General features: G+C 43.3%; 1 protein-coding gene across 1 annotated transcript; it reads right to left on the reverse strand.

Moving 5' to 3' along the window:
* Positions 1-697: 697 nt before the first annotated feature.
* LOC115082499 (galactose-3-O-sulfotransferase 2-like) lies at positions 698-20349 on the reverse strand. Its single transcript, XM_029586728.1, has 3 exons — positions 20242-20349; positions 13934-14399; positions 698-2199 (listed from the first exon to the last, which is right to left on the reverse strand). The coding sequence occupies exons 1-3, from the start codon at positions 20337-20339 to the stop codon at positions 1405-1407; spliced, it is 1359 nt and encodes a 452-aa protein (XP_029442588.1). The 5' UTR covers positions 20340-20349; the 3' UTR covers positions 698-1404.
* Between the last annotated feature and the right edge of the window lie 3339 nt (positions 20350-23688).

A 23688-nucleotide genomic window follows, 5' to 3' on the forward strand; every position in this document is an offset into this window, starting at 1 on the left:
CCAGGTCTGCCTCTTTTAAGCCGTGTGGTATGAAAACCTCTGCACACTGTTAGCTGGATGATAATTTTTAGCCAGGCCAATTCACAAAGGTAAATCGCTGTTTTCTCAGGTGAATAGCTTTGAACATTTCCCTGTAAAGGTGAGCATACATAAGGCTGTTCATGTCTAGACTGCACCTGGATTAACAGACTATGCACAGGGGGTTGATTTTCAAAAGTCTGCGTGGGCATCCATGTGCACGCAGTTCCCGCACATCGGCACACGCATAAAATACGATTCCCATGCGCACATGTGCGCCGGATTTTAATGTCTGTGCGCATATGAGGGTGGGTGGCCTCTCCTGTGCGCAACGGGGGGGGGGGGGGGGGTTTACAAAACAATGCACGATGACGCGGGTAGGGTTTTCCCAGTACCCTCCCAGTCTGCTCCAATTAAGGAGCGGACTGGAGGGAACCTCCCTATCACCCTTCCTACCTTTTCCCTTCTCCACCCTGAACTTAACCCCTACCTAGCTAGTTTAAATTGTTTTGATTTATTACTTACTGCTCCTTCTGAGCAGAAGTATCTTCGGCACACGCTTCCCTGGAGCAGAGCCACATGGCTGTTATTCTGGCCGGCCACCTCCCCGCCCCTTCCCTTCCCACCCCACCCAGACCCGACCCCCGGCCCGCCCTTTGTCTATGGCCGGGCACTTCTGCGCCTACTGGGGGTTATGTGCGTGGCTGGGCTGTTTCTAAAATGCAGTTAGCAAGTGCACGGCCCAGCCACGTGCTTAACCCCTGGATTTTACACGCACCAGGCTTTGAAAATTTGGCTGTAAGGCCCTAGAGTGCAGACTAAACTGGGGTCAGAAGATGTGAAAGGGCCAGTTAGCACAGGTGACTTCGAGGTCCTCTCCATCTCAAAATAAGGCACCCCACACTCATCACAGAGCCCTCCCATCAAAGGTTGGACCCCACCATCAAGACTGGAACTGCTTCTGGCTCGACCTTTGCAATGATTCTGTACCAGTCCAGATGAGAGTCGTCCTGCCAGCACTGCTACACTATGATGAATGAGACTGTCCAGCAGCCCTTTGTTGCTAAATGACATTACTCATCAGAGTGCAGGGAGCTTTAACATTCCTCCTGCTGGTGAGATCCAGACTCTTCAAAATGGTAAAGAATCATTCTGGAGAGATAGGAATGGGGGTTATAGGGCCGGCCTTATCTTTACTGGGGCGGGGTCCGCCCTTTACTGCAGATAATTTGAATTGGATTCTCTCCTGGATGGGGGATGTCCAGCTTTTGATGGCGGTTGCTTTGACAGGGAGCAGATACCTTAGTGTGGCTGATTTAGCCTCCTAAATTCCAAACTAAGGGTGCTAGATCATTTGGAAATTGAACTCTTAGCAATTAGGCATCTCTAAATTTTCTTTACCTTTATGAGGAACTGCTTTTTGTACAGTGAGTGACCGTACTGGACTTCTGGGATGATTAATCTTATACACTGTTGTCTTGTTACCTTATCTAGCTCTGGCTTGAGGTTATAGCCAAGGATCCTGGCTCTTCCATGCTGATATGGTGCCAGTAACAAATCTTTGATTTGCTGTGAATCAATCATGCCCTCTCCTTGGAGACATGTTCTAGCCAGCTCCTCCCGCCTCTTATGCAGTTTCTTCACTTCTTGCTGCATTCTTTCTCTTCCAATAGTTTGATCAATCCTTGCCCAGAAAGTCCTGTTGAAGTGAATATAGAGCTCCCAGTCCAGTTTGTTCCAGCTCTTGATCTTTTCTATGGTGTTGTTTGAAAGGGGAGTCCTCCTCTGCTTACTTCTGCTATTGAGGGGGAAATATACCACATCATCCAAGTTCCAGCACAGAGCCTCCTTCAGCAGAACCATGGACTCATCAAAGTACTCTGCAATCAGTATCAGGTCAAACATATTCTCGATTGCTTCAATGTTTAGTTGAGCATCTTTGGCTGAAGAATTGCCATTGTTGTTGAAACCAAAGTCAAAAGTCATGAGATTCTTAACAATACCACTCTGTCTGTCTGAGGCATTATAAAATTGTAAAGGTTGGTCCAAAAACTTATCCAGGGTCTCGGCCTTTTGGAAGGCTTGAGCTTCATTGAAGTAGGCAAATGAGGATTCCATGAGGTGAACTGGATTGCGTAGGATGGAGAAATAAAACGAGTCATTGGGCATAACCTTCTCGATCTGTGAAAAGGGAATAACACATTGCTGTCAAATTTCTCTCTGCATTGCAACAAAACTTCCTGAAATACAAGAATGATACTTATTCTTTCACTATATTCTTTATAACACCTCTGATGGCAAGGAGTGCCAAGGTGTATATACAATACATATCAGTACTCTGCTGTTATAATGGGCATATAACATGCCTCAGTGCTTGCTGCTATAAATGACAATATAACAAATCCTGGGCCACTCATAGTCATACTTTGTTCCCTGCTCAGCCTTTGATTACGTATACTCCTCGTACACTAAATCACACTCTATTAAACCCTCATAGTCATACCTGTAAACCCTCCTATCATCCACAACATTAGTTTATTCACACACAAATCCATTCCTATTTCTACTTTGATTTATATAACTATGGCTCGGTAAATGAGTGGTCAATGCTTCTTTGAGGACTTTTATTTACAGTGCACATGAAATCACAGCATATCTGCTTACTTTCAGTAGTAATCGCATTAACAATCACCATTCATATACAGGAGTCACCTTAGGTCAGTAATGGATACAGGAGCTGCTGTCTCCTAGCGATCTGGGCCTGCTGATCCTAGCTGGGCTCTGCCTCTTAACCTCCCCAGTTGGGTTCCACCCACAGGACTCTTCCTGCCCAGCAGGGTTTCATCCACAGAGCTCTCTCCCTCTGTGGGGATTTGAGGTGGACCAGAAATCTAGCCTGGCCCACACAGGTTAAGGAGTGGTGGTATGGCTACTCCTTCACAATACCATTCTAACCATGCTTGCCAAACCATACTATCTACTTCCTTCACAAAATGTTCAAAATAGATCCTTTAGCACTAGCACAGATTTGACCCTGGCAGTGGCTGTCTCTCGCTTGCCCCCCCCCCCCCCCCCCCCCCCTATATCTTCTGTCTCTATGCTTTACACATATTCCGAACCATACTATATCAGGCACCAAACCTGGCTCCCTCTCATCCATTCATTCTCCTTGTACCCACATTGATCCATATGCATAACCGTGCATGCCCACACCAGCTCATCCACACAGTGAAAACCTCCTAAGCTGACCCTTCCCATACTATTCCCAGCTCCATGGCTTGTATCAGGTGTGCTGCAGATGTCTGTGCTATATGCAGTGCTATTTAATGTCTATCTCAGCCCACTTGGTAAGATTGTTGCCTCTTCTAGTATGCAATACAAAATGTATGCAGGTGACATATAACTACTTCTTGCTGTTGATAGGTCCCTAAAGTGACCTTGTCAAATTAGTAGATATACTGGGTGCAGTTCAAGCAAGGATGCATAAGAATATGCTCGCCCTGAAGTTGATTCAAATGGAAGTTCTGTGAGTAATCAGTGGCCCTGTGCCCTGCGATTTGCATGGCTTACAGATGGGCAATCATTGTTTCCCTTTGAAGTTTAAAGTACGAAACCTTGGTCTTATTTTAGATTCTATCGTTAGTCCTCTTTTTATAGATTCTGCCTGGTTAGGCATCTTAAATATATCCTCCCTCCAGCCGATATTCAACTACTGGTTCAAGCACTTATTGTATATTGACACTGCTAATTATTATAATTCATTATATGTGAGTCTTCCAAAAAATCATTTGAAGGCACTTCAGACCATTTAAAACAGAACCACATGTTTAATCTCTGCTTGCAGTATGTTTGACCATATCACTTCCCCAGTGGATAGGTCTACATTGGTTGCCACTTGAAATGCATATTAAGTTTAAAATATTATTGCTGTTAAGGCTTTTGTTCTTGAGAAATTCTGTTCAAGAGTATTGTATATCCTTAGATAGATTCTGCAATCAACTGAGAAACATCTGCTAGTTGTGCCCTCTTATGAAATAAGCAGGCTTTAACAGTGGCAAAGCTAAAGCGTTTGGCACCCTGGACAGATACTTCCTTTCACTCCATATATAATTTGAAAAGTTAAACACACAGAAAACTATATTATGTTTGCCAGTAGATTTTTAAATAGTACACTAAGTATAGTATTGTCATAAAAAACTGGAACTAAGAAAAATGCAGGACATTAATAATTCAGCGAACAGGTATTACTGCATTTTAGTTTATACAAGAGCCCTAGGAAATCCAGTCTGAACATTCAGTCTATTCCCAGGGCTCAAACAGTAACCACCCTACCCAGGAAAAAGCAGTACTACAAATATTACAACTGGCCCTGGAAGATCAATGCACCTTCTATTGAAAAGAGAACAAGCCAGACAACTGTAGAGCCCTACACAGAAAGGCACATCTGGCCCCCTCCACACAACACGCACAGCAGTGGCCACAGCACATTTTAATAATAAAAGCCAAAAATGTACTCTCTTTTTGAATTTATATTTATTAAGTTTGCTTAAACTGTGGCCCTTGGTTCCATTGCCCCATTCTGTTGCTCCATGGATGGAAAGTGGAAGAATTTGATGGAACGGAAGAGCAAGGAGAAGGCTATGATGGGGCAATGGAAGAGCTCTGCAGATTGGGTTTGGTGGAGGGAGGGGCAGAGAGAGAGATGGGAAGGATTTCATGCTTTACAAGTACATTGCAGAGACTTAAAACAGTTTCCTTACTTGCCCCCTTTCTGTTTAGTAGAATTCATTCACTTTTGTGAGGGTTGTGAGCTCTACTGTGTGCTGCCCTGCTCTTGGCCTCCTCCAATTGCCACCAGCAGCAGGGCCAAGCAAGGGTCTGTAGCACCCTAAGCAGACTAATGTAATTTACTACCCCCCCCCCCAAAAAAAATAACCCCCCACCCTGAGTTGAAAGTGCCCCTCTTACAGATGTTAAATAAATGTATAGTCATATTCTCCCTCTTATAGCGCTCTCTCTCTCACTATCTACTCTGTCTCCTTCCTGGGGGCTGTGAGCCTGATCCCTCCCTCCTGCTTGCACACTCAGTGGCTTTGAGTCTGCTTCCTGCTGTGGCAGTGCACATGCGCTCCTACATCTAGTTTTTGTGCCTCACTCCTGGCATTGATTTTTTTAAAGACAAGTTGCATTATGGGCTCTGCAGCTGCGGCACACCTGGGGCCCTACTGCAGCAGATCGGTTGGGAAACACTGACTAGCAGAATCTCTCATCTTGGTCACATATACAGAACACAGAATGACCAACAAACAAGAAAATCAAGAAAAATAAAACATCAATCGTAATAGTAAAACCATACTAATAAAAGGAATAAATATTTCAAAACAGCTGATGACTAGAACATCCTATAATTAAAACATCATTTACATTTTTATAAATTTCCCAAACCCCCAAATATAATATTTCAAAACAGCAGATTAATTCTTTAATGTAACTAATAAGGTTTAAAAAATCTCCAATTATCCATATCTTGGATTTTTTGCTTTCCAGTCATCCTGAGATTATCGTGGCTTGGGAGAAGGTGACCACACAAACATTATTTTAAAAGTGGGCATAACTAGCAGATGTTTCTCAGTTGATTGCAGAATCTATCTAAGGATATGCAATACTCTTGAACAGAATTTCTCAAGAACAATCTAATCAGAGATGGCTAGTTTAAACTCCACGTTTTAAAAAAACTTAAGCCTTTACCACATACTCAAGATTTTAGGACTGTTTTACAAGTTTTATTGTTTTATTTATTTATTTAACAGTTTTATTTACCAAAATTCTAGTAACAGAGTTACTAATCACTTCGGTTTACATTACAACAGTTTAAATGACAGTATATAGAATAATGTCTTACAATGAACAAGGTGAATTGAAACTTGGAAAAAATATAAAAATAAAATCTTACAATAAAGAAGGAGAATACAATTTAAATACAAAATCCTTTGAAGAACAGTGAGTATAATAGCTGGGACTGACTTTGCAGGGCCCATAGCCGACCATCATGATGTTCACCAGACTAGGGTAATTGGGTTAGGAAAATGCTTGGTTGAACAACCAGGTCTTAAGTCTTTTTTTTAAAGGTGGGTGGTGTTTGTTCAAGCCTGAGGTCAGGTGGGAGTGAGTTCCAAAGTTTAGGGCCAGCGGTTTTCAAAATTAGACTATTGTAATGCACTTCTTTTAGGTCTCCCAGCATCTACCACAAGGCCCCTCCAGTTGTTATAAAATTCAGCAGCTAGAATCCTCACAAACACGAAACTTTCTGAGCATATAACCCCTGTTTTAGCAAATCTACACTGGCTCCCTATAATATATCATGCCCAAAATAAAACATTAACTCTAATCCATAAAACTCAATATAACGAAAATATGGAATGGCACGCTCAGCTCTTCATTTTCATACACCTCACAGAAACATTAGATCAGCTACTAACGGTACTTTACCCATTCCCTCCCCAAAATCGGTTCACCTCAATGCTGTTAGGCAAAGAGTGCTGTCTATAGCCGGCCATAATTGTGGAATTCTATGCTGCTTGAACTCAGAACAGAACCCAACAGTAAAATATTTAAAAAAAGGTATCAAAATGTGGCTTTTTACACAAGGCTTTAATTAGTAACCCATTACTTTTACCCTTTTTAATCCTACTCATATTTTACTATTTTATGCTAGGAATTGTATGTTGTCTCTTTGCCTTCCCTGATTTTTAGATACACTCTTGAATGAGTTTTAAAGATCCTGATGACAAATGACCTCTTATATTGTCAAAGATGGTTCCTTTAGAATTTTATGATGTTTTAGAATATTTTACATTGTTTTTATATTGATGTTTTGAACATAGATCCAATGGATCTATTTAAAAGTTATTTAATTAATATATTAAAGTACTCTGAGACCACAGTACCTGCAGTCAAGGGTTCCGCATGGATCCACAGAAACTGAAAGCTATTCAAGACTGGCCTCAACCTTCCGGACTAAAACTCCTACAGCGATTTTTGGGTTTCGCTATTACCGTTCCTTCATCTCCAACTATGCCTCTATTGTGGCGCCACTGATTGCCCTGACCCTTAAAGGTGCTGACCCCAACCACTGGCTGCCTGATGCGATATCCGCCTTTCTTCTCCTCAAGGAAGCATTTCTCCTCGAGCCCTGCCTTTGTCACCCTGACCCACGATGCCCATTTATTGTTGAAGTGGATGCCTCCACCGAAGGAGTTGGAGCCATTCTCAGCCAATACTCTGCCAATCATATACTACATCCCTGCACCTTTTTCTCCTACCAATTCTCTGCAGCAGAATGTAATTATGCCATTGGCAACAAGGAGCTCCTTGCCATCAAAATCGCCTTCGAAGAATGGCGCCCTTGATTAGAGGGAGGGCAACACCAGATTATGGTCTATACTGATCATAAAAATTTAGAATATCTGCATCGGGCGCAACTTCTCAATCCATGACAGGTCTGTTGGGCCCCATTTTTTGCTAGATTCGACTTCATTTTACGATATCGTCCAGCAGTCAAGAATTTGAAAGTGGACACGCTCTCTCGAGCCTTCGACAACATGGATATGCCAGAACCTCCCAGTTTCATCATTGACCCATCCCGGGTACTGACTGCCACTACACTCGTTCCACCAGGTAAAACTTTCGTGCTGCCACGCCTCCGAAATCAGGTCTTGACCTGGGCTCATGACTCTCACAGCTCGGGACATCCTGGAAAACATCGGACTCTGGTCACCCTCCACTAGTATTACTGGTGGCCTGGGATGCCTAAGAATGCTCGATCCCACGTTGAATCTTGCTAGATGTGTGCCCGTCACAAGAATCCCCTAGGGTTGCTTTGGGGTCTGCTCCAACCTCTGCCTGTCCCCAACGAACCTGGAACACACATCTCAATGGACTTTATTGTTGATTTACACCCTTCCAAAGGCAACACCACTATCTGGGTCATTGTCGATCAGTTCTCTAAAATGGCCCATTTTGTGCCATTACCGAGGTTACCTTCTGCACCTCAGCTAGCCCAGCTATTCGTACATCATGTTTTCAGACTGCATGGTCTACCCAAAGCCATCCTATCCGACTGGGGACCCCAGTTCACCGCCAAATTTTGGAAATCACTCTGTCAAAAGTTTGACGTCACCCTGGAATACATTTCAGCATATCATCCACAAACCAATGGTCTGGTAGAGAGAACTAATCGGACCCTCAAACAATTTCTATGCACCTACATTAATAGCAAACAGGACGACTGGACAGACTTGCTCCCTTGGGCCAAATTTGCCCTCAGTTCTCATCCTTCCGCCGCTACCAGCTCTTCATCCTTCCAAGTGGTCTATGGCAAGCAACCTCTTCCACCTCTTCCACCTCTGCCAGTTCCTATGACTGTCCCTTCACCGGCAGCTCTGCTCTCTGTTGATGAATTACATCGCTTTTGGACCTTCACCCAGCAAGCTTTGCTCAAAGCTAACCAGGCAGCCAAAAAATTTTTAAACCATCATCGGAGACCAAGCCAACCTCTTCGACCTGGTCAGAAGTTATGGCTAAGTACGTGGTTTATCCGCTTGAAGCTACCATCTATGCAACTTGCTCCTCGTTTCATCGGTCAATTTCTGATACTCCGCTGTGTAGGCGCGGTAGCCTATCAACTTCAACTTCCTCCATCCCTCAATATCCACAACACCTTCCATGTGTCCCTTTTAAAACCATTGGTGTTGACATGGCCATCCAGAATGCCACCTGTACCACAGCCTCTCTCCACTGAGGGCAACTCCACCTATCAGGTCCGAGAGGTACTTGACGTCAGGAAACAAGAAAAAGTGGGAATACCTACTAGCCTGGGAAGGGTTTGGCCCTGAAGAAAATACTTGGGAGCCTCTTGCCAATATCTTGGATAGGAACCTCCACGTCCAATTCCATGTGGACCACCCTTCCAAACCCAAACCTCCAGGGAGGTGCCCTAAAAAGGGGGGTACTGAGTTCCCAGCCATGGGTGGTTGCAGCTGGCCCCTCCTACCTTCTCTCCCGGCACCGGGATTGCTCCGGCACGTCTGCGGCAGCAGGGAGATGTCCCCTATGCAGGCTCCTGGTCCCCTCCTTCCTAGCAACTTTGGCTGCTGAACACCTGCTGCGCTCCGCGGTGGGAGAGACGACACTCAGGCCACACACCAGCACTTCCTGCAGCCCACATCGGGCTGTCTCCTTCCTAGGCATGCGGCTGTGCCTCCTGCACACATTTAAAGGGCCAACATCACTTAAACTCCTTTCAGCTGCCTGGATGACGTCACGGGTCAAGGACTATTTATAGGAGCTTTCTCTTCCTATTCCTCAACTTGGCAACGAGTCTGCTTCACTTCTTGTGAGGTCTTCGGTGCTCTAGTGGTATCGAGTCCTGTTCCTGCCTTCCAAGTTCCTGTCCTGCTCCTGTTTCCATCCTCCAGCTTCTTGGTCGGATCTCCTGGCTTCTGACCTTGGATTAGCTTTTGATGACTCTTTGGCTTCCGACCTCGGACTGGTGATTGGTGATTCTCTGGCTTCTGACCTCGGACTGAATCTCGGTGATTCCTTCATCTTCTCAAGGGTCCACCTAAGTCCAGCCGGCCCCATGCACCCAAAGACTCAACCCGCGGGGAACGGGTGTTGCGTCCGTCGGTCTTTGGCTTTGCCCCGCTTGTTGCACCCCTATCTTGGCTCCTCCCGCTTACCTGGGCAAGATGGCTACCACAGCATCGTCAAGCCGACCTCTCTGGCGTCCCCGGAATGGCTGTGGTGCAGCCGAACGCCATTGCTCCTCCCAGGTACCTGCTAGGGTGCACGCGCATGAACAACCCACATCAAAGTACGCCCAGTGGCATGAATCTCAAGGGCTTTCCCTCAATCTGACGTCATGCCATCCGGGTATATCTACTTCTCAAGATTGCTAGCTCATTGAGTTGGCAAAGACTCAAACTAAGACTCGAACTAGGACTCTAACTGTTCCTGTCTGCGCTACTCCGCCGCTTCCCTGCTGCCTGCAGGAAGCTCTACCTCTGCCCTTCGGGGTTTGCTACTAACTTTGGTACCCACTAATCGGGGGCCCACTGTTCTATTTCAGGTGCCATTCAGGGAACAGGTACTCGCTCCTCGAGGGCCTGCTCTCCCTGCCTCAGTGCCTGTACCTTCTACAACTATCTGGTGGAATCGCATCCATAACAGCTAACACCGAGTGAGTACTCTAATCTCTCATCTGTCTCATTTACAGGAACTCCTCGCTGGGTAATCTGCTGCAGAACCTCCTGACGTCAGCTAGGAGAGAAGAGCTCCCTCTGCCGAGATCCCTGAGACTACAACTCACCACTGCCACTTCAAGATGTATAATAAAAGAGTTCAAATTCCGGTGTTTTGTGCATCAGAGTCTAGGCTAGTGCTGTGGCTACTCACGGGGCTCCTCCCCATCGGCGTGGTAATCTCCACAGCCCCCAAGGATCCACGAAAACACACGAAATAACAACGGGGTTGGTATTGGTGAAGTTCCAGCTGGCCCTTGCTTCAGTTCAGCCCCGCCTCCCGACGGTGGGGACCTGTTGGAGGTTCGCTCCGTCAGGTAGTGCCAACTCCCCCTCGGGCAAGGGGTCCACATTCTCCTCCTTCAACACTACAAAAATTCACCCAAGATGGTTTCCAGAATATTAGAATAGCAACATACAAAAAGAGGTCATTCATAGTTTCACAATAAAAAGTGTATAATAAAATAGCAGCAAAAATCACATTACAACTGGACAGTATAACGGTCTACCTCAAAGGCTAACTTTAAATAAATCAACAAATACCTTATAAATTCTATCAGCAACATAGCAGAATCTTAGTGACTAACTCATAATAAAAGGACCATAGTGAAACTTTAGCTCATAGCAGCATGTTTGAAGGCAATCGTGGTGATGCCAGGCAGTTTCTTATAATATCAGCATGTAAGTATTCAAAGCTTGTAGACATTTGCTGTGGAATTAAGGAAGTCTGCTTAACATAATCGGAGTCCTCCATAGACAGCAGGATGAATTAACCATGACACATGGATGACATCATCCAATGGCAACAAATGGACCTATCTCTCTTGTACTTTACTGAGCATGTACAGGAGTTCTCACAAGCGTGCTGCATTGTGAGCCTCTTAGTTGACTGAAGAGTTTAGCTTTAGCTAGGTAGTTGACTAATCAGGGAGAAGATGCCATTCACATTCCCTGTCCAGTGACTCTACCAGAGGTTTCAGTTTGTTGATACAATTGTGTAATTATTCTATCATATAGAATTGGTGGGCCATGATATGGGCATTAAGCATGGAGCTCTGAAATACTTTTTTCCCCAAACTGTCTGATAATCCAGGGTCCTTACCTAGAGAAGCTTTAGAGAAGATTGTAATCTTTTTAGCTCGTTTTAGTGCTTACTCTCCCACCACTGACTGGTGTGGTAGCTGAACTATTCCAATCCCTGGAGCCTTTTGTACTCTGCATTTCAGATCCAATTTTCTGGCTACTTGGGTACTGGAGGCCATGCTCTCCAACATTCTCATTTGTAAATTCCACAGAAATGAATGAACTGGGATTGCTGCAGGTTCAGAAGGTATTTACAGAATACAAAGTAACCCAACGATCTCAGTACGGGGATCTTTGTCCTTATGGACATTAACTCCTAACACATTGCCCAGCTTGTCAAGGAATTTGGAGTATGAGAGGTTTTCTGGTGGAGAAGAATGCTCCAGTAGATTAGGTAAGGAGTATGAGGGATTCCTTATAGACCTTTCCTCAGAATCAAAAGGTGAAGGGACATTAACCCATGACCCCAATTATGATGAAGGTAATCAGGTTAGGGTCCTCGATGGTCTCAGAATATTCTTAGGGCATGCTCTTTCCTCAGAGTGGCTAGATTTCTATGCAGAGAGGGATGGTTGGGGGCTTGCTCCCATTACCAGGACTGTGCTGGGAGCTTTTGAGGCATGGAGGCACGATGGACGACTCCTTGAGGGAACAAATCTGTCATTCTGCACAAGAAAAGTTGAAATGTGTCGTCCTTGTCACTTGCTGCCAGCCAAGCAAAGGAAGTCTTCACCAATCAGCTACCTGGTATATGGACTACTGTATCCTCTTATCCAGAGTTGGAGAAGAGATGACTTCTTCTGTTACAAGAATGGGGTCATCTTTCTGCAAAGTTGCTTGTGAACTCCAAGAAGGAGGTCCCTCCTGAGTTTGCACTGAAAGTCACATAGAAACCAGAGGTACTATGGAGCATATTGGATCTGGAATCTACAAATGCAGACAATAATCAAGGAGGTGGGATAGAGATAAGGACATCAACATGGAGAAAAATACAATGGTTCACCTTCAAGTCCCCTCAAAAAGTGTTCCAACCTGAAATGCAACAAGTGCACCAATAGGGCTGGGGACTGATGTTCTGGTTGTGCAGAGTGCAGTACACTGACAGCTCTGAAGGATAGAGAGGCAACAGTGCAAAGGCTGGATGAATCGACAAAATAGATGGCTGCTTCTGCTGAATCACCAAAGTCTATTGTATTGACAGTGCCAAGGGCCAGTGCCACAAAGGCACCAAGGTGCATAAACAGGGCTGATTCCGAGTGAAGCTTCGGAAGAGCTGACTGCATTCTTGGCTCTGATGCATATATTGAAGGGATCACAAACCTCTATTCACGACACTTTCATGTCTTGCTCAATCTCTGTACTGCGGCAGATTCAGGAACTGGTCCCATAGATGGGGAACTTTGCTCATGGGAGCTGGAGGAGGTCCCACTTTCGGCATAGAGGGAGCCTGAGCAGGTCCCATTCCCAGGGGAAGAATGTCCCTCAACTTTTCACTGAATTCTTCCATCTCCCTGGTCCTGTTCCTAAGGGAACTTTGTGACAATTACCCACAGTCATAGAAGTTAGCTGCAGGTATTTTTAACAAACATCTTGCAGCCACACACAGAATCCTTGACGCCACTGGAGGTGACCTGCTTGGAGCCCAGCATCCTTTTTCATATATAATTTTGTAACACTGAGAAGTGCTGTTGAGGCAACTTGAGGCGAGTCTGAAGGTAAGAAAACCACAAAGTACCAAAAATAGATAGAAAGAGTACACATCTGTGCAGAAACAGACAAAAAAATAGACTGAGGGGCTCATAAGGCAGCAAGCGCATGGGAACTCCTGTGCATACTCAGTAGAATAAAAGCTCCATGAATGCAGAGAGATGGGTCTATTTGGGCAGCCATCGGATGACATCACCCACGTGTCATGGCTACTTCAGCCCTGCTCGTTGATGGAGAAACTGATTTACAGTTTTACTGATTTACAGTTCAGATCCAGTAAATTAATAGCTTGAATACACTCATTGACATTATGGAGGTAATTTTGTAACAGCCCATATAAATTAGATAGAAAATGTTCTTAAATACATCTATACTGTAAGTTTGAAAATTATCCCAAACTTCCCATGCATCATTACACTGCTATTATGTATGCAGACATTTTTGAGAACATTTTATGTGCACACTTTTGAAAATTCAAGTAAGGGCAAACTTATGTGCACACATGGCATACACACATCACTCTACACACATATTGGGCAGGAAATTTAAGAAAAGATAATTTCTGCACTTTGACCTGTTAAAATACCTTTGAAAATTACCCTGTCTTTGTTACGTGCTTCTTTGATGTTGGGATTTACAGTATTTAACTCTTTTAGGTTAGTTGAGAATTTTTTACATTTTAACATTCAAAGACTACAAGTTTGAAAAGGTCTTTCTCTCTCTTCTTCTCTGCATTCTTTGCCTCTTACTTTCTCTCTTTCTACATCTCTCCTGTCTTTCATGTTCTCTCATCCCTTTCTCTATTTCTCCTGATGTTTTCTCACCTCTGACTGCCGGAACCTCATGTGGTGTAGCATGATGTTGAATTTATTCTTCTTATAAGGAGAGAAATCTTGTACGTATGAGGCATTGAAATAATGTGGATAATTTAAATGAGTGCCTCTGTTTTTTGGGAAAGCGAACGTCAGGTTTCGGGCCTCACCAAAGCGGAAAAGGATGTTCATGACTGTGCTGCTGGCACACTTATGCATTTTAAGGAACACAATGTGAGTTTGGAGTTTGCAGTCAGGGTGGGTGGAGGAAGTAGAGAGGAATGACTTGCTCTGAGTACCGCTGACCTCAGTTGACCTTGAATCAGTGAGTTTTTCTTGTAATGCCATTCTATACTTCTGCAGTTGTGCATTGGCAGGTTTTGAATTATCTTTGTTTGCCTTGGCTGCTCCTGTCCTGGTTAATCTTTGGATTAGGAGAGTATTAGTAATTGCATCATTCTTGGAAGAGTTGTTCATTCTGTTGAGAGAGAAGCATGGCCTCAAATTTTATATATATATATTTTTTAATTCTATGTTTCTTGAAATTTAATCATTTTACATGAAATAAAGGAAAAAGAATGAATCATAATGTGCATTCAAAAAAAGGAAAAAATAAAACAATGAAATGACATTATAATATCATAGTTAACTCCTCAAACTGGGGGGTGGGCATAGTAAACAAGCTAGAAATGGCCTCTGCTATTACTGGCATGGGATCTTCTTGGTGTTTGGGTAATTGCCAGGTTCTTGTGGCCTGGTTTGGCCTCTGTTGGAAACAGGATGCAGGGCTTGATGGACCCGTGGTCTGACCCAGCATGGCAATTTCTTATGTTCTTATGTAATTATCAAAAAGAAAAAAAAAAAAGCTTAACAAGAAGACTTATCAGGAAATGTACTTTATTCCAAGACCCCTAAAGCATCTCAGAAATAAATTTAAGTTGTGGCAGTTTTATCTAAGAGAAATGTATCAGCTGGGTCAGTAAAGACAAATTTATTCCCTTGATAATATAAGAACATTTGCACCAGAATTTTAGGGAGAACGAAGCACCCAAGTCCAACAGACGTTGTTTATACTGCGAAAGGGTTTTCCTTGAGTTTCTCTAGCAAAACTTGGGAAGGTTTGAATTTTCTGACCACAACATTTCTCATTTCTATCCTTGAAGTATTGTTTGAGGACCACATTTTATCTGAATCTAAAGCAAAAGTAATAACAAGAGTAGAAAATCTGCACATCTGACTTCTCGGCCATATCTAAATATGAAAGGGATAGTAATTAAGGGAATAATTTCCAGACTGTCCCTTTGCGACAGAGTCTGTAGGTACATTTTACCCATGGATTTTGTACCAAGACAACGAGAGAGATTGTTCATACTTTGTAAGTTGTCATGCACTTCCATTTTATATATGTGTTATTTTCTAATCCTGCCCAAAATATGCTGCCAGCAATGCCTTTTATAAATGCGGCTACAAGTACATGTGCCGTAGAACAATATGTATACTTTTAGCTATATTGCGGGAAAGCAATTTTCAGACACCCAATGTATGCACATGTAGCCCCTGTTCCGGTGGTTGAACCTAGAAAGGAGAGGTGCATGGGGTCCAAGGGCCAACATTTTTGTTGATGTCTCTCTGTCCCACAGCCCCAGGGTGCCAGATTCTTATTGACAGTGGAAGGGGGAAGGAATACTCCTCCAACGCTCAGGCTGTGGGGGTGATGCTCAATTTTTCTTCCATGGGAAGGTCGCTCTGCACTTTCAGTGAGAGGGATGTGAGTGCCAACAAAATATTCTGGACACGCGAACTGGGTGTCCATACAAAAATCTTTACTGTCACAATTCTTCACTGGCCAAGGATAGCTCTTTACATATCAGTTCTTGGCACAAACAACTTGTTATCACAGTTCTCCAACCTTTCTTTATCTGTGCATGTGTCTCTCCATAAATGGGCAAGAGAAGGAACTCACCCTGCAAGATATGGAAGAGCAAGGCTTCTCAGGTGGACAGGGGTATCAAAAAAAACCTGACAGACTCTCAGTCTCTTGTACCTCTGCTCCCCAGGGTGAAGACACTCTGTATGGGGGCCTTCAAGTCTAATAAAAAGATCTTACTCACATCTCTTTCTCCAGGTGACACACCGGAGCTTTCAGATCAAAGGTCCAGGGAGCAGGGAACACACAACTTCAGGGCAGAAAGAGTGACAGTAAAACTTCTTCTCAAAAGAGAGAACTCTCCTGCAGTGATTCACCACTGATCAAGCCACAGTTTGAGAGATGGAAAGCAGCAGACTTTTCTCCCATTCCTGGTCTTCCCAAGAAAAAAGAACTCCCCTTTAAGTCCTCTAATCCAGGCCAAGTATCAGGGATCTCACAGAAAAACTCTCAAAACAAGTCCAGAAATCCCTTCAGCAATCCTGGGACATCCTTACTGGACAGATTGTGTACCAGCAAGGCAATTGCCCATTTTTAATCAGTGTAGGGTCAGGGCCATTAGGCCCTGGTACATCAAAATAGGAAGAAAGTCATCAGTAGAATGAGATCTACTTAGTGTTTGGGTTCTTGCCAGGTACTTGTAGCCTGGATTGGCCACTGTTGGAAACAGGATGCTGGGATTGATGGACCCTTAGTTTGACCCAGCTTGGCAATTTCTTATGTTCTTATGTTCTCTGACTGCTAACTCAAAATGCCACACCTTGCAATGATGCAAGCTGCTTTTATATCAGGGGTCCCCACATACACACAAATCGCTTTGAAAATTGTCTGCAGGCTGTATAGGAGAATAGGCAGTATTGTAGCCATTACTTACAAGTAATTGCAAGTAATAATACAAGCTACTAATGACCTGTTGATGGATTAACAGAATTCTTAGTACACCATAGAACCGATACAATGAGGAGATGGAGGTCCAAAGATTTGGACCGCATTATAAGAATCTGTATTATATCAAAAGAATAATCCGCTGCCACTTTACCAGACAAGTATGGACTTATTTGGCTAAGTGGCACTGAGTATGTATGAAATTCTAAATTGGGAGCCAACCTTTGACCGTGTTATAAGTGATTTCATGTTATATCGAACCGCATTATAACAGGTCTACAGTGTACCTAATATTGCATTCGTTTTTATGATGTTTTATTGGAATAGCATTCTAATTTGTGTATACCTTTAGAAATGTTCACTCACATGAGTGAAACACTTGAATGTACAACAAAGTGGATTGCTGACCTTCTGCTTTATTTCAAAAGAACTGAAGCATTGATGGCTGGATAATAAGAGTCATTTTCAAGCCACTTGGTAAATAAGTGGAAATGTGTTTTTAGAAACCCACCCATGTGATATGTGTGTAGGGCCTGTATGCACGTACATTTACCAGCAGTCCGCAGAAGTGTTTCTAGGGGTAGGGTTGGAGAGGTGTTTGCACTTCCATGCATATGTTTGCATTTTGAAAAGTATGCATGTATTTTTCCTTGAAAAAATGGTGAGGTTGATATTTGTTCATTACATTTTTGGAGATAGCTATACATGCGTACCTTTTCCCTTAGAAAACTGGTAATAAGTTTGCGGGTACATTATTTTAAATCTGTGGGGACAGTTAACTTGAGATTGCATTGCTTTGGGTGTAGATATTGCTGCTCTCTGAGGTTATAAGCATCCCCTTCATTGAAGAGTGATAAGTTTTGTATTGATGTTATGTTTGTGAATTTGCATAACTGGGAATGCTCCAGGAATTTGCTGAAACTACCAGGACTCTGGGAAAACAGTGAAAATTTCCAGATGTCAGTGTAGGAAGGAGTGGGAAGGGAGCATTTCACCATACCTGAAAAACCTTTGATTTCCAGGCACCCTGAGATTGCTGCGGATTAATGAGGATGGGGGGAGGGGGGGCACCGGTAGCAGCATGCACACAAATGTTCTCAGCTACACTTACACTAATACACTCACATGTTCACTCTCATAATCTTTCACACACACATACACACACTCACTCTCATACCTCTCATTCACACTCACTCAGTTCTCCCCCTCTTTCACACACACACACGCACCTCAGGAACAGGAAACCAAACACCCTCCACTGCCAAACACTTTATGAAATAGCAAACAAACAAAAGAAAAAGATACCTATACCTTGCCATACCATACCATACCAGCACTAAATCTCAGGACTCAAACAGCAGCAAGCTTACCTATGAAATGGCAGCAAAGCAAATATTATAGCAGGCCCTAGAGCATTAAATACACCACCTATTGGGATAACAGAACAAGCCGTACTTCTACAAGTCCCTACATGCTAACAGAAATACTGCATCTCAGTCACATACGCAGAACACAGATCAATCCTTACCTAATACAGGGTAAGGGACTGCAAATTAGAAACAGAAACATGCAAACAAAACTGAAATGGAAAGCCCAAGAAACCAGACTCCGAACAGTGGAATACTGACGAGCAAGCAAAATACTAATATATATTGCACATTCTCAAAGATAACATATACCTATCACTGAAAAATCAAAATAATGTTTTTTTTAATTTAGTTGTCTGATATAATTTTTCTAATTGGTTGGTCCTGGTCTCTTTTTTTTTTATGTTCCCCTTCTCATTCTTCTCCTAATTCCTTTTTTATGGTTTCTTTGTTTTCTTTGTTTCTTCTCTCTCCTCTTGACTTCTTCCCTTCCTCTCTAAAACATACAAATAGGTTTTTTCACACGCTGTCTCTCTCTCACTCACACACACACACAGGCTCTAGCTTGCACATGCTAGCTTTCTCTCTCATATACACATACAGGCTGTTACCCTCAAATGCTCTCTGGCTCTCACACACAAGCATTCTTTCTCATACACACACACACAGGCTCTAACTTGCACATGCTATCTTTCTCTCTCATATACACATACAGGCTGTTACCCTCAAATGCTCTCTGGCTCTCACACACAATCATTCTCTCTCACACACACACACACACACAGGCTCTAACTTGCACATGCTATCTTTCTCTCTCATATACACATACAGGCTGTTACCCTCAAATGCTCTCTGGCTCTCACACACAAGCATTCTCTCTCATACACACACACACTCAATCTGGGCCCTGACCTCCTCCTCGCCTCTAGGCCTCCTCCTTGGGTCGCTATGGGATGAGATCTACAGCGGCCCTACTGCTGAGCATCCTCTTATCAGGCTGCCACGGGATGGAGTCCGATGTCAGCCCTGATCATCTTGGGGTGCCATAGGTTAGAATCTGCGGCAGCCCTGCTACATGGTAGCTTCTCTGACCACTGCCCACCCGATGGCTACACAAACAGTTCCACCTTTTTTCAGCGCAGGGCTGACGCTCCTACTCCTTCCTGCCTGTGCGGCTCCTGCAGTCTTCTTTCAGGAAGGAGCACCCAGAGGATTTTGGATATTGGCCTGAGATCTATCAATTCCTCCAGAATTCCGGCATTTCCAGGCCAAATCCGGAGAGTTCCCAGGTATGCATGTCACCCTACGTGGATCCTGAAAGCTGTGCCATCGACACATGTAGGTCAGGAGGAGGCAGTGGTATCAGAGGAGCAGCTGAACAGATGGGAGGGTTGGGCCTCTGGAAGGAAGATGGAATGTGCTGGGGTCGGGGAAGTGTGTGAGTAGAGGCAGACTTCTGAAATAGGCAGAATAGGCTGCCCTGCCACCAGAAGTATACATCAGCAGCCATCGTTGTGTGGCTGTATCATTACACAGGGATGGCCAGCTGATGTATCATCACAAAGACCTCTCCAGGTTACAATGTCACAGGGGGGTACTTCCTGCCATCCCACTCTCTCCTGCCTGCAACATCTGAGTGGGAGAGCTGACAAATCCACCACCATACGTGAGAGACAGACTGAGAGACAATATGTGTGTGTCTATGTGCATGAGGCAGAGACAGAGTGTGTCCGGTGGTGGTTGGAGAGAAGAAAGACAATTCATGCATCAACCCCTGGCTGCTGCTAATCCCTGAAAACATGGAGCAGGTAAGAGAGAGAGAGACATTTGTGGATGCACCTCATCTTCCTCTAGTCTAGCCAAATCCAATCTGAGTTGAGAGGTGGGAAGGAGTTTGTTTGCATCCATCCCCCTCCCCTCCAGTCCTCTTGACCAAACACCACCATTCGTAGGTGCAGGAGGGAGGGCTGGAGTATGTGTGTCCTGCTAACCCTGCTCATTGATACCAACCTGAGTCTTTGGGGAAAGGGACTGAGAAATTGTGTGTGCATCCCACTCACCTCTGCTAATCCACACCAATCTTAGGGTGACCAGAATGCTTATGTTCCCAGGTATATTATTTACATTTAAACATGTCCTACCCGTTTTGCTGGAGGATTCCATTGATTTGTAGCGTGTAAGTGACAATCCCGATGATAATGAGGAAACTCCAGAGATGTATCCCCTGACTATGGAGCATCTTCAACTGCTTCCTGCAGAGAAACAGAAAAGGACTTCTTGACCCTCATCCATGCCAGCATTAGGGTAAGAGGCAAGAGCTGTCAGATAGCCTGATAAGTCAGTACTTATGGCCTGTCCGGGATGCCTTCCCTCCTTCCAGAGTTAAAATATGCAATGGACCTGTGCCAAACGCACATTTTATTCTTAAACGTGCTTTTTTTCAAAACTCCCAATAGCTTACGTCATAGGGGGTTTAAAAATGTTAAAAATGTATACTAAAATCCAGCACACAGTTTCTGAAACCCTAAATTACTGCATCGGCCTGATAGTGTCTGATAGCGAAACTATCGACCAAGGTCTCCCTCCTGGTCGGTGCACATGAACTTCCACATACTGCTCGATTGTTCCCTAAGAGGATAACTTTAACACATGTGTGTTCCTATACATGTGCATATCTGGATGCGTGAAAATCTACTCCTGTATTTTGGCAACCTGTGCGGATATGATATACACAGGTTATAAAATGTGCATCAATCCACTCTGCAACACGTGCATGCATGAAAAATAATGAGCACATATATATTGCACTTATTCAGATAAATTCCAATTTATCCAGCTTAGAAGCGGCAAAATTGCTGCTTTGCCAGATAAGTCTAAAAAGTAAAAACCTCTAATTATCTGGCTAATTGGGAGATGCAAGTGCTCTAACACATGTTAATTTGCGATAGTGTGCAATATACAGCATATTTTGCATTTCCCCACCCAGGTTCCCTCCCCTATTATAATTACCTTCTTCACATGCAATTTGCATGCATGAATAATACAAATGCACACAAATAATGAAAATGCACACAAAGAAGATCATTACTATGCAATCTTATACAAATATTTGATCATGACTGCTCAAGAAGTTTGTCAGCCATAATTACAAACCTACACCACTTTGAAAAGTGATAAATGTGAGGCAGGAGGCCTGGGACCCTAACCCAGATCCCACTTCACATTTAAAGTGCCAGCCAACCCCCCAAAATACAGTGGCTTGATATTTTATTTATTTCTGTCGTTCCATGTGAGAATCTCTAGTTCCTAACAGTGCACAGGTTTAACACTCGTAAATAAACGATGGAAAACAGAGGTAGGCAGTAAACTAGGTAAACATTTAGAGACAAAGAATGAGTTTCAAGGACTGATACATTAAGGGAAGCAGAACTAGGTTGAAGGGGGCATTGTTAGGAAATCTGACTCATGGCGAACTGGAGGTTTCACTCAGACAGCAGGCATTTTTGAACAGCCAAATTTTCAACTTGCTCTTACATTTTTTAGTGTCTGTTATTGTTCGTAGGTCCTCTGGCATGACGTTCCAAAGTTTCGGGCCAGCAACTGATATCGCTCTTTCTCTTGTTTGCGTTAGATGAGAACTTATACATGTCTTTAATAAGGATTTAATAAGGGCTTTAATAAGGACTTGACTTTTCAAGCAAGCCTTCCCCCAAACCACATAATAGTTTTTTCCACTCCCCGCCCCTTTCCATCCCTCCACGTATTTTGATCCTGCTGAAATATTGTTCTTATTTTAAGTGCTCCCTCCAAACACTGTCCATAATTGTATTAACTTGTATATAGTTATTTTTTACAACAATCTAACATCTGCTCTTGTTGCCTGTTGCGAAGTTGCTCTCTCCTTCTTCACTTGCTTTAGTTACTTGTACCCCATCCCCCCTCCCTGTTCATTGTAATTTCCATTCTTTGAGTTCGCTGTAAACTGATATGATGTCCCCGAATATCGGTATAGAAGACTTTCTAAATAAATAAATAAAATGTCTTAATGTCGGGATTTCAGGGAGGCCCTTGTTTTGTGATCTGAGCGTTCGTAGAGGAATATGTTGTTTAAATGTTAATCCCATCATTGTTCATTGTTCGGATGAATATTATTGAATATTGTTGTAAGTACTTTGTAGAATATTCTTGATTGTACAGGGAGCCAATGCAGAGCAATCAGAGCTGGGGTGATATGGTTGTATTTCTTTGTTCCAAACAATAGTCTAGCTGCAGCATTTTGCAGTAGTTTTAAGTGATTAGTCAGAAATCCCAGAAGTAGAGAGTTATAGTAATCAAGGTTTGAGAATATTAGAGATTGCAGAACCGCTCTGAAATCTGCAGTGTTTAGTAGAGGTTTCAATTTGCTCAGTATTCTTAACTTGTAGAAACCAGATTTGTTCAGTTTGCTAATGTGGGCTTTCATCATTAGGTTTTCATCAATTTGAATTCCTAGATCTTTCTCTTGAGTTGCTGGAATTAACTGGCAATTTCTGAGATCTAAACCAGGTAGAATATTTTTTAGTGGGTTTCGGCTCAGCCAAATTAATTGTTTTATTGGGGTTCATTGACAGTTTCATTTGTGCAAGTTTTTCTTTTATTGTGACCATATATTCAGTGATAAGTGATGCTGTTTTTTTTCAAATTATTTTGTTAGTGGGATATAGAATTGTAGACCATCAGCATATAGAAAGAAGTTTATTTCTAGGTCTGTTAGTCGTTTGCACAAGGGCAGCATGTATTTATTTTATTTAATTCTTTTATATACCGACCTTCATGACAGGTGTCATATCAAATCGGTTTACATGTAACAAGGGGTAAACATTCTTATCAGCCATTTAACAGTAAAATAATCAGAGGAGGTAATAAAGTTACATATAACAAGGAGATCGAACTTGGGAAAAGAAGAACGAGAAGGACAGAGGGATAACCATTGTGATAAAAGGGTATCGCTAAGTAAGTTGTCCAGTAGGCTTGAGATGTGGAGTTCTGAAATTGAATAGATTAAGGGAAAGCTTGGCTGAATAGCCAGGTTTTAAGTCTTTTTCGAAATGTTTGTAGGCAGGGTTCCTGTCTGAGGTCAGGAGGTAAATTGTTCCAAATAGTGGGTCCCGCTATAGAGAATGCTCTTTCTTTGGTTGCGGTGTGGCGTGAAGTTTTGTTAGGAGGTACATGGAGAGATCCTTTATATGATTCTCTGATGGGCCTGGAGGAGGAGTGAAGTTTGAGGGGGAATTGGAGGTCCAACGGTAGTTGCTTGTGGATCGTTTTGTGGATTATGGTAAGGGATTTGTGTAAGATTCGATAATTTATTGGCAGCCAATGTAGGTTCTTTAAGATGGGGGAGATGTGATCTCTGCGGTTTGTATTGGACAAGACTCTAGCTGCTGCATTCTGGAGCATCTGTAATGGTTTTGTGGATGAAAATGGAAGCCCCAGAAGAAGAGTGTTGCAGTAGTCAATCTTGGCAAAGAGCGTGGCTTGGAGGACAGTCCTGAAGTCATGGAAAAACAGTAGGGGTTTAAGCCTTTTTAGGACTTGCAGTTTGTAGA

The sequence above is a fragment of the Rhinatrema bivittatum genome, unplaced genomic scaffold (genome assembly GCF_901001135.1).
Source record: "Rhinatrema bivittatum unplaced genomic scaffold, aRhiBiv1.1, whole genome shotgun sequence".
NCBI classification, from domain to species: domain Eukaryota; kingdom Metazoa; phylum Chordata; class Amphibia; order Gymnophiona; family Rhinatrematidae; genus Rhinatrema; species Rhinatrema bivittatum.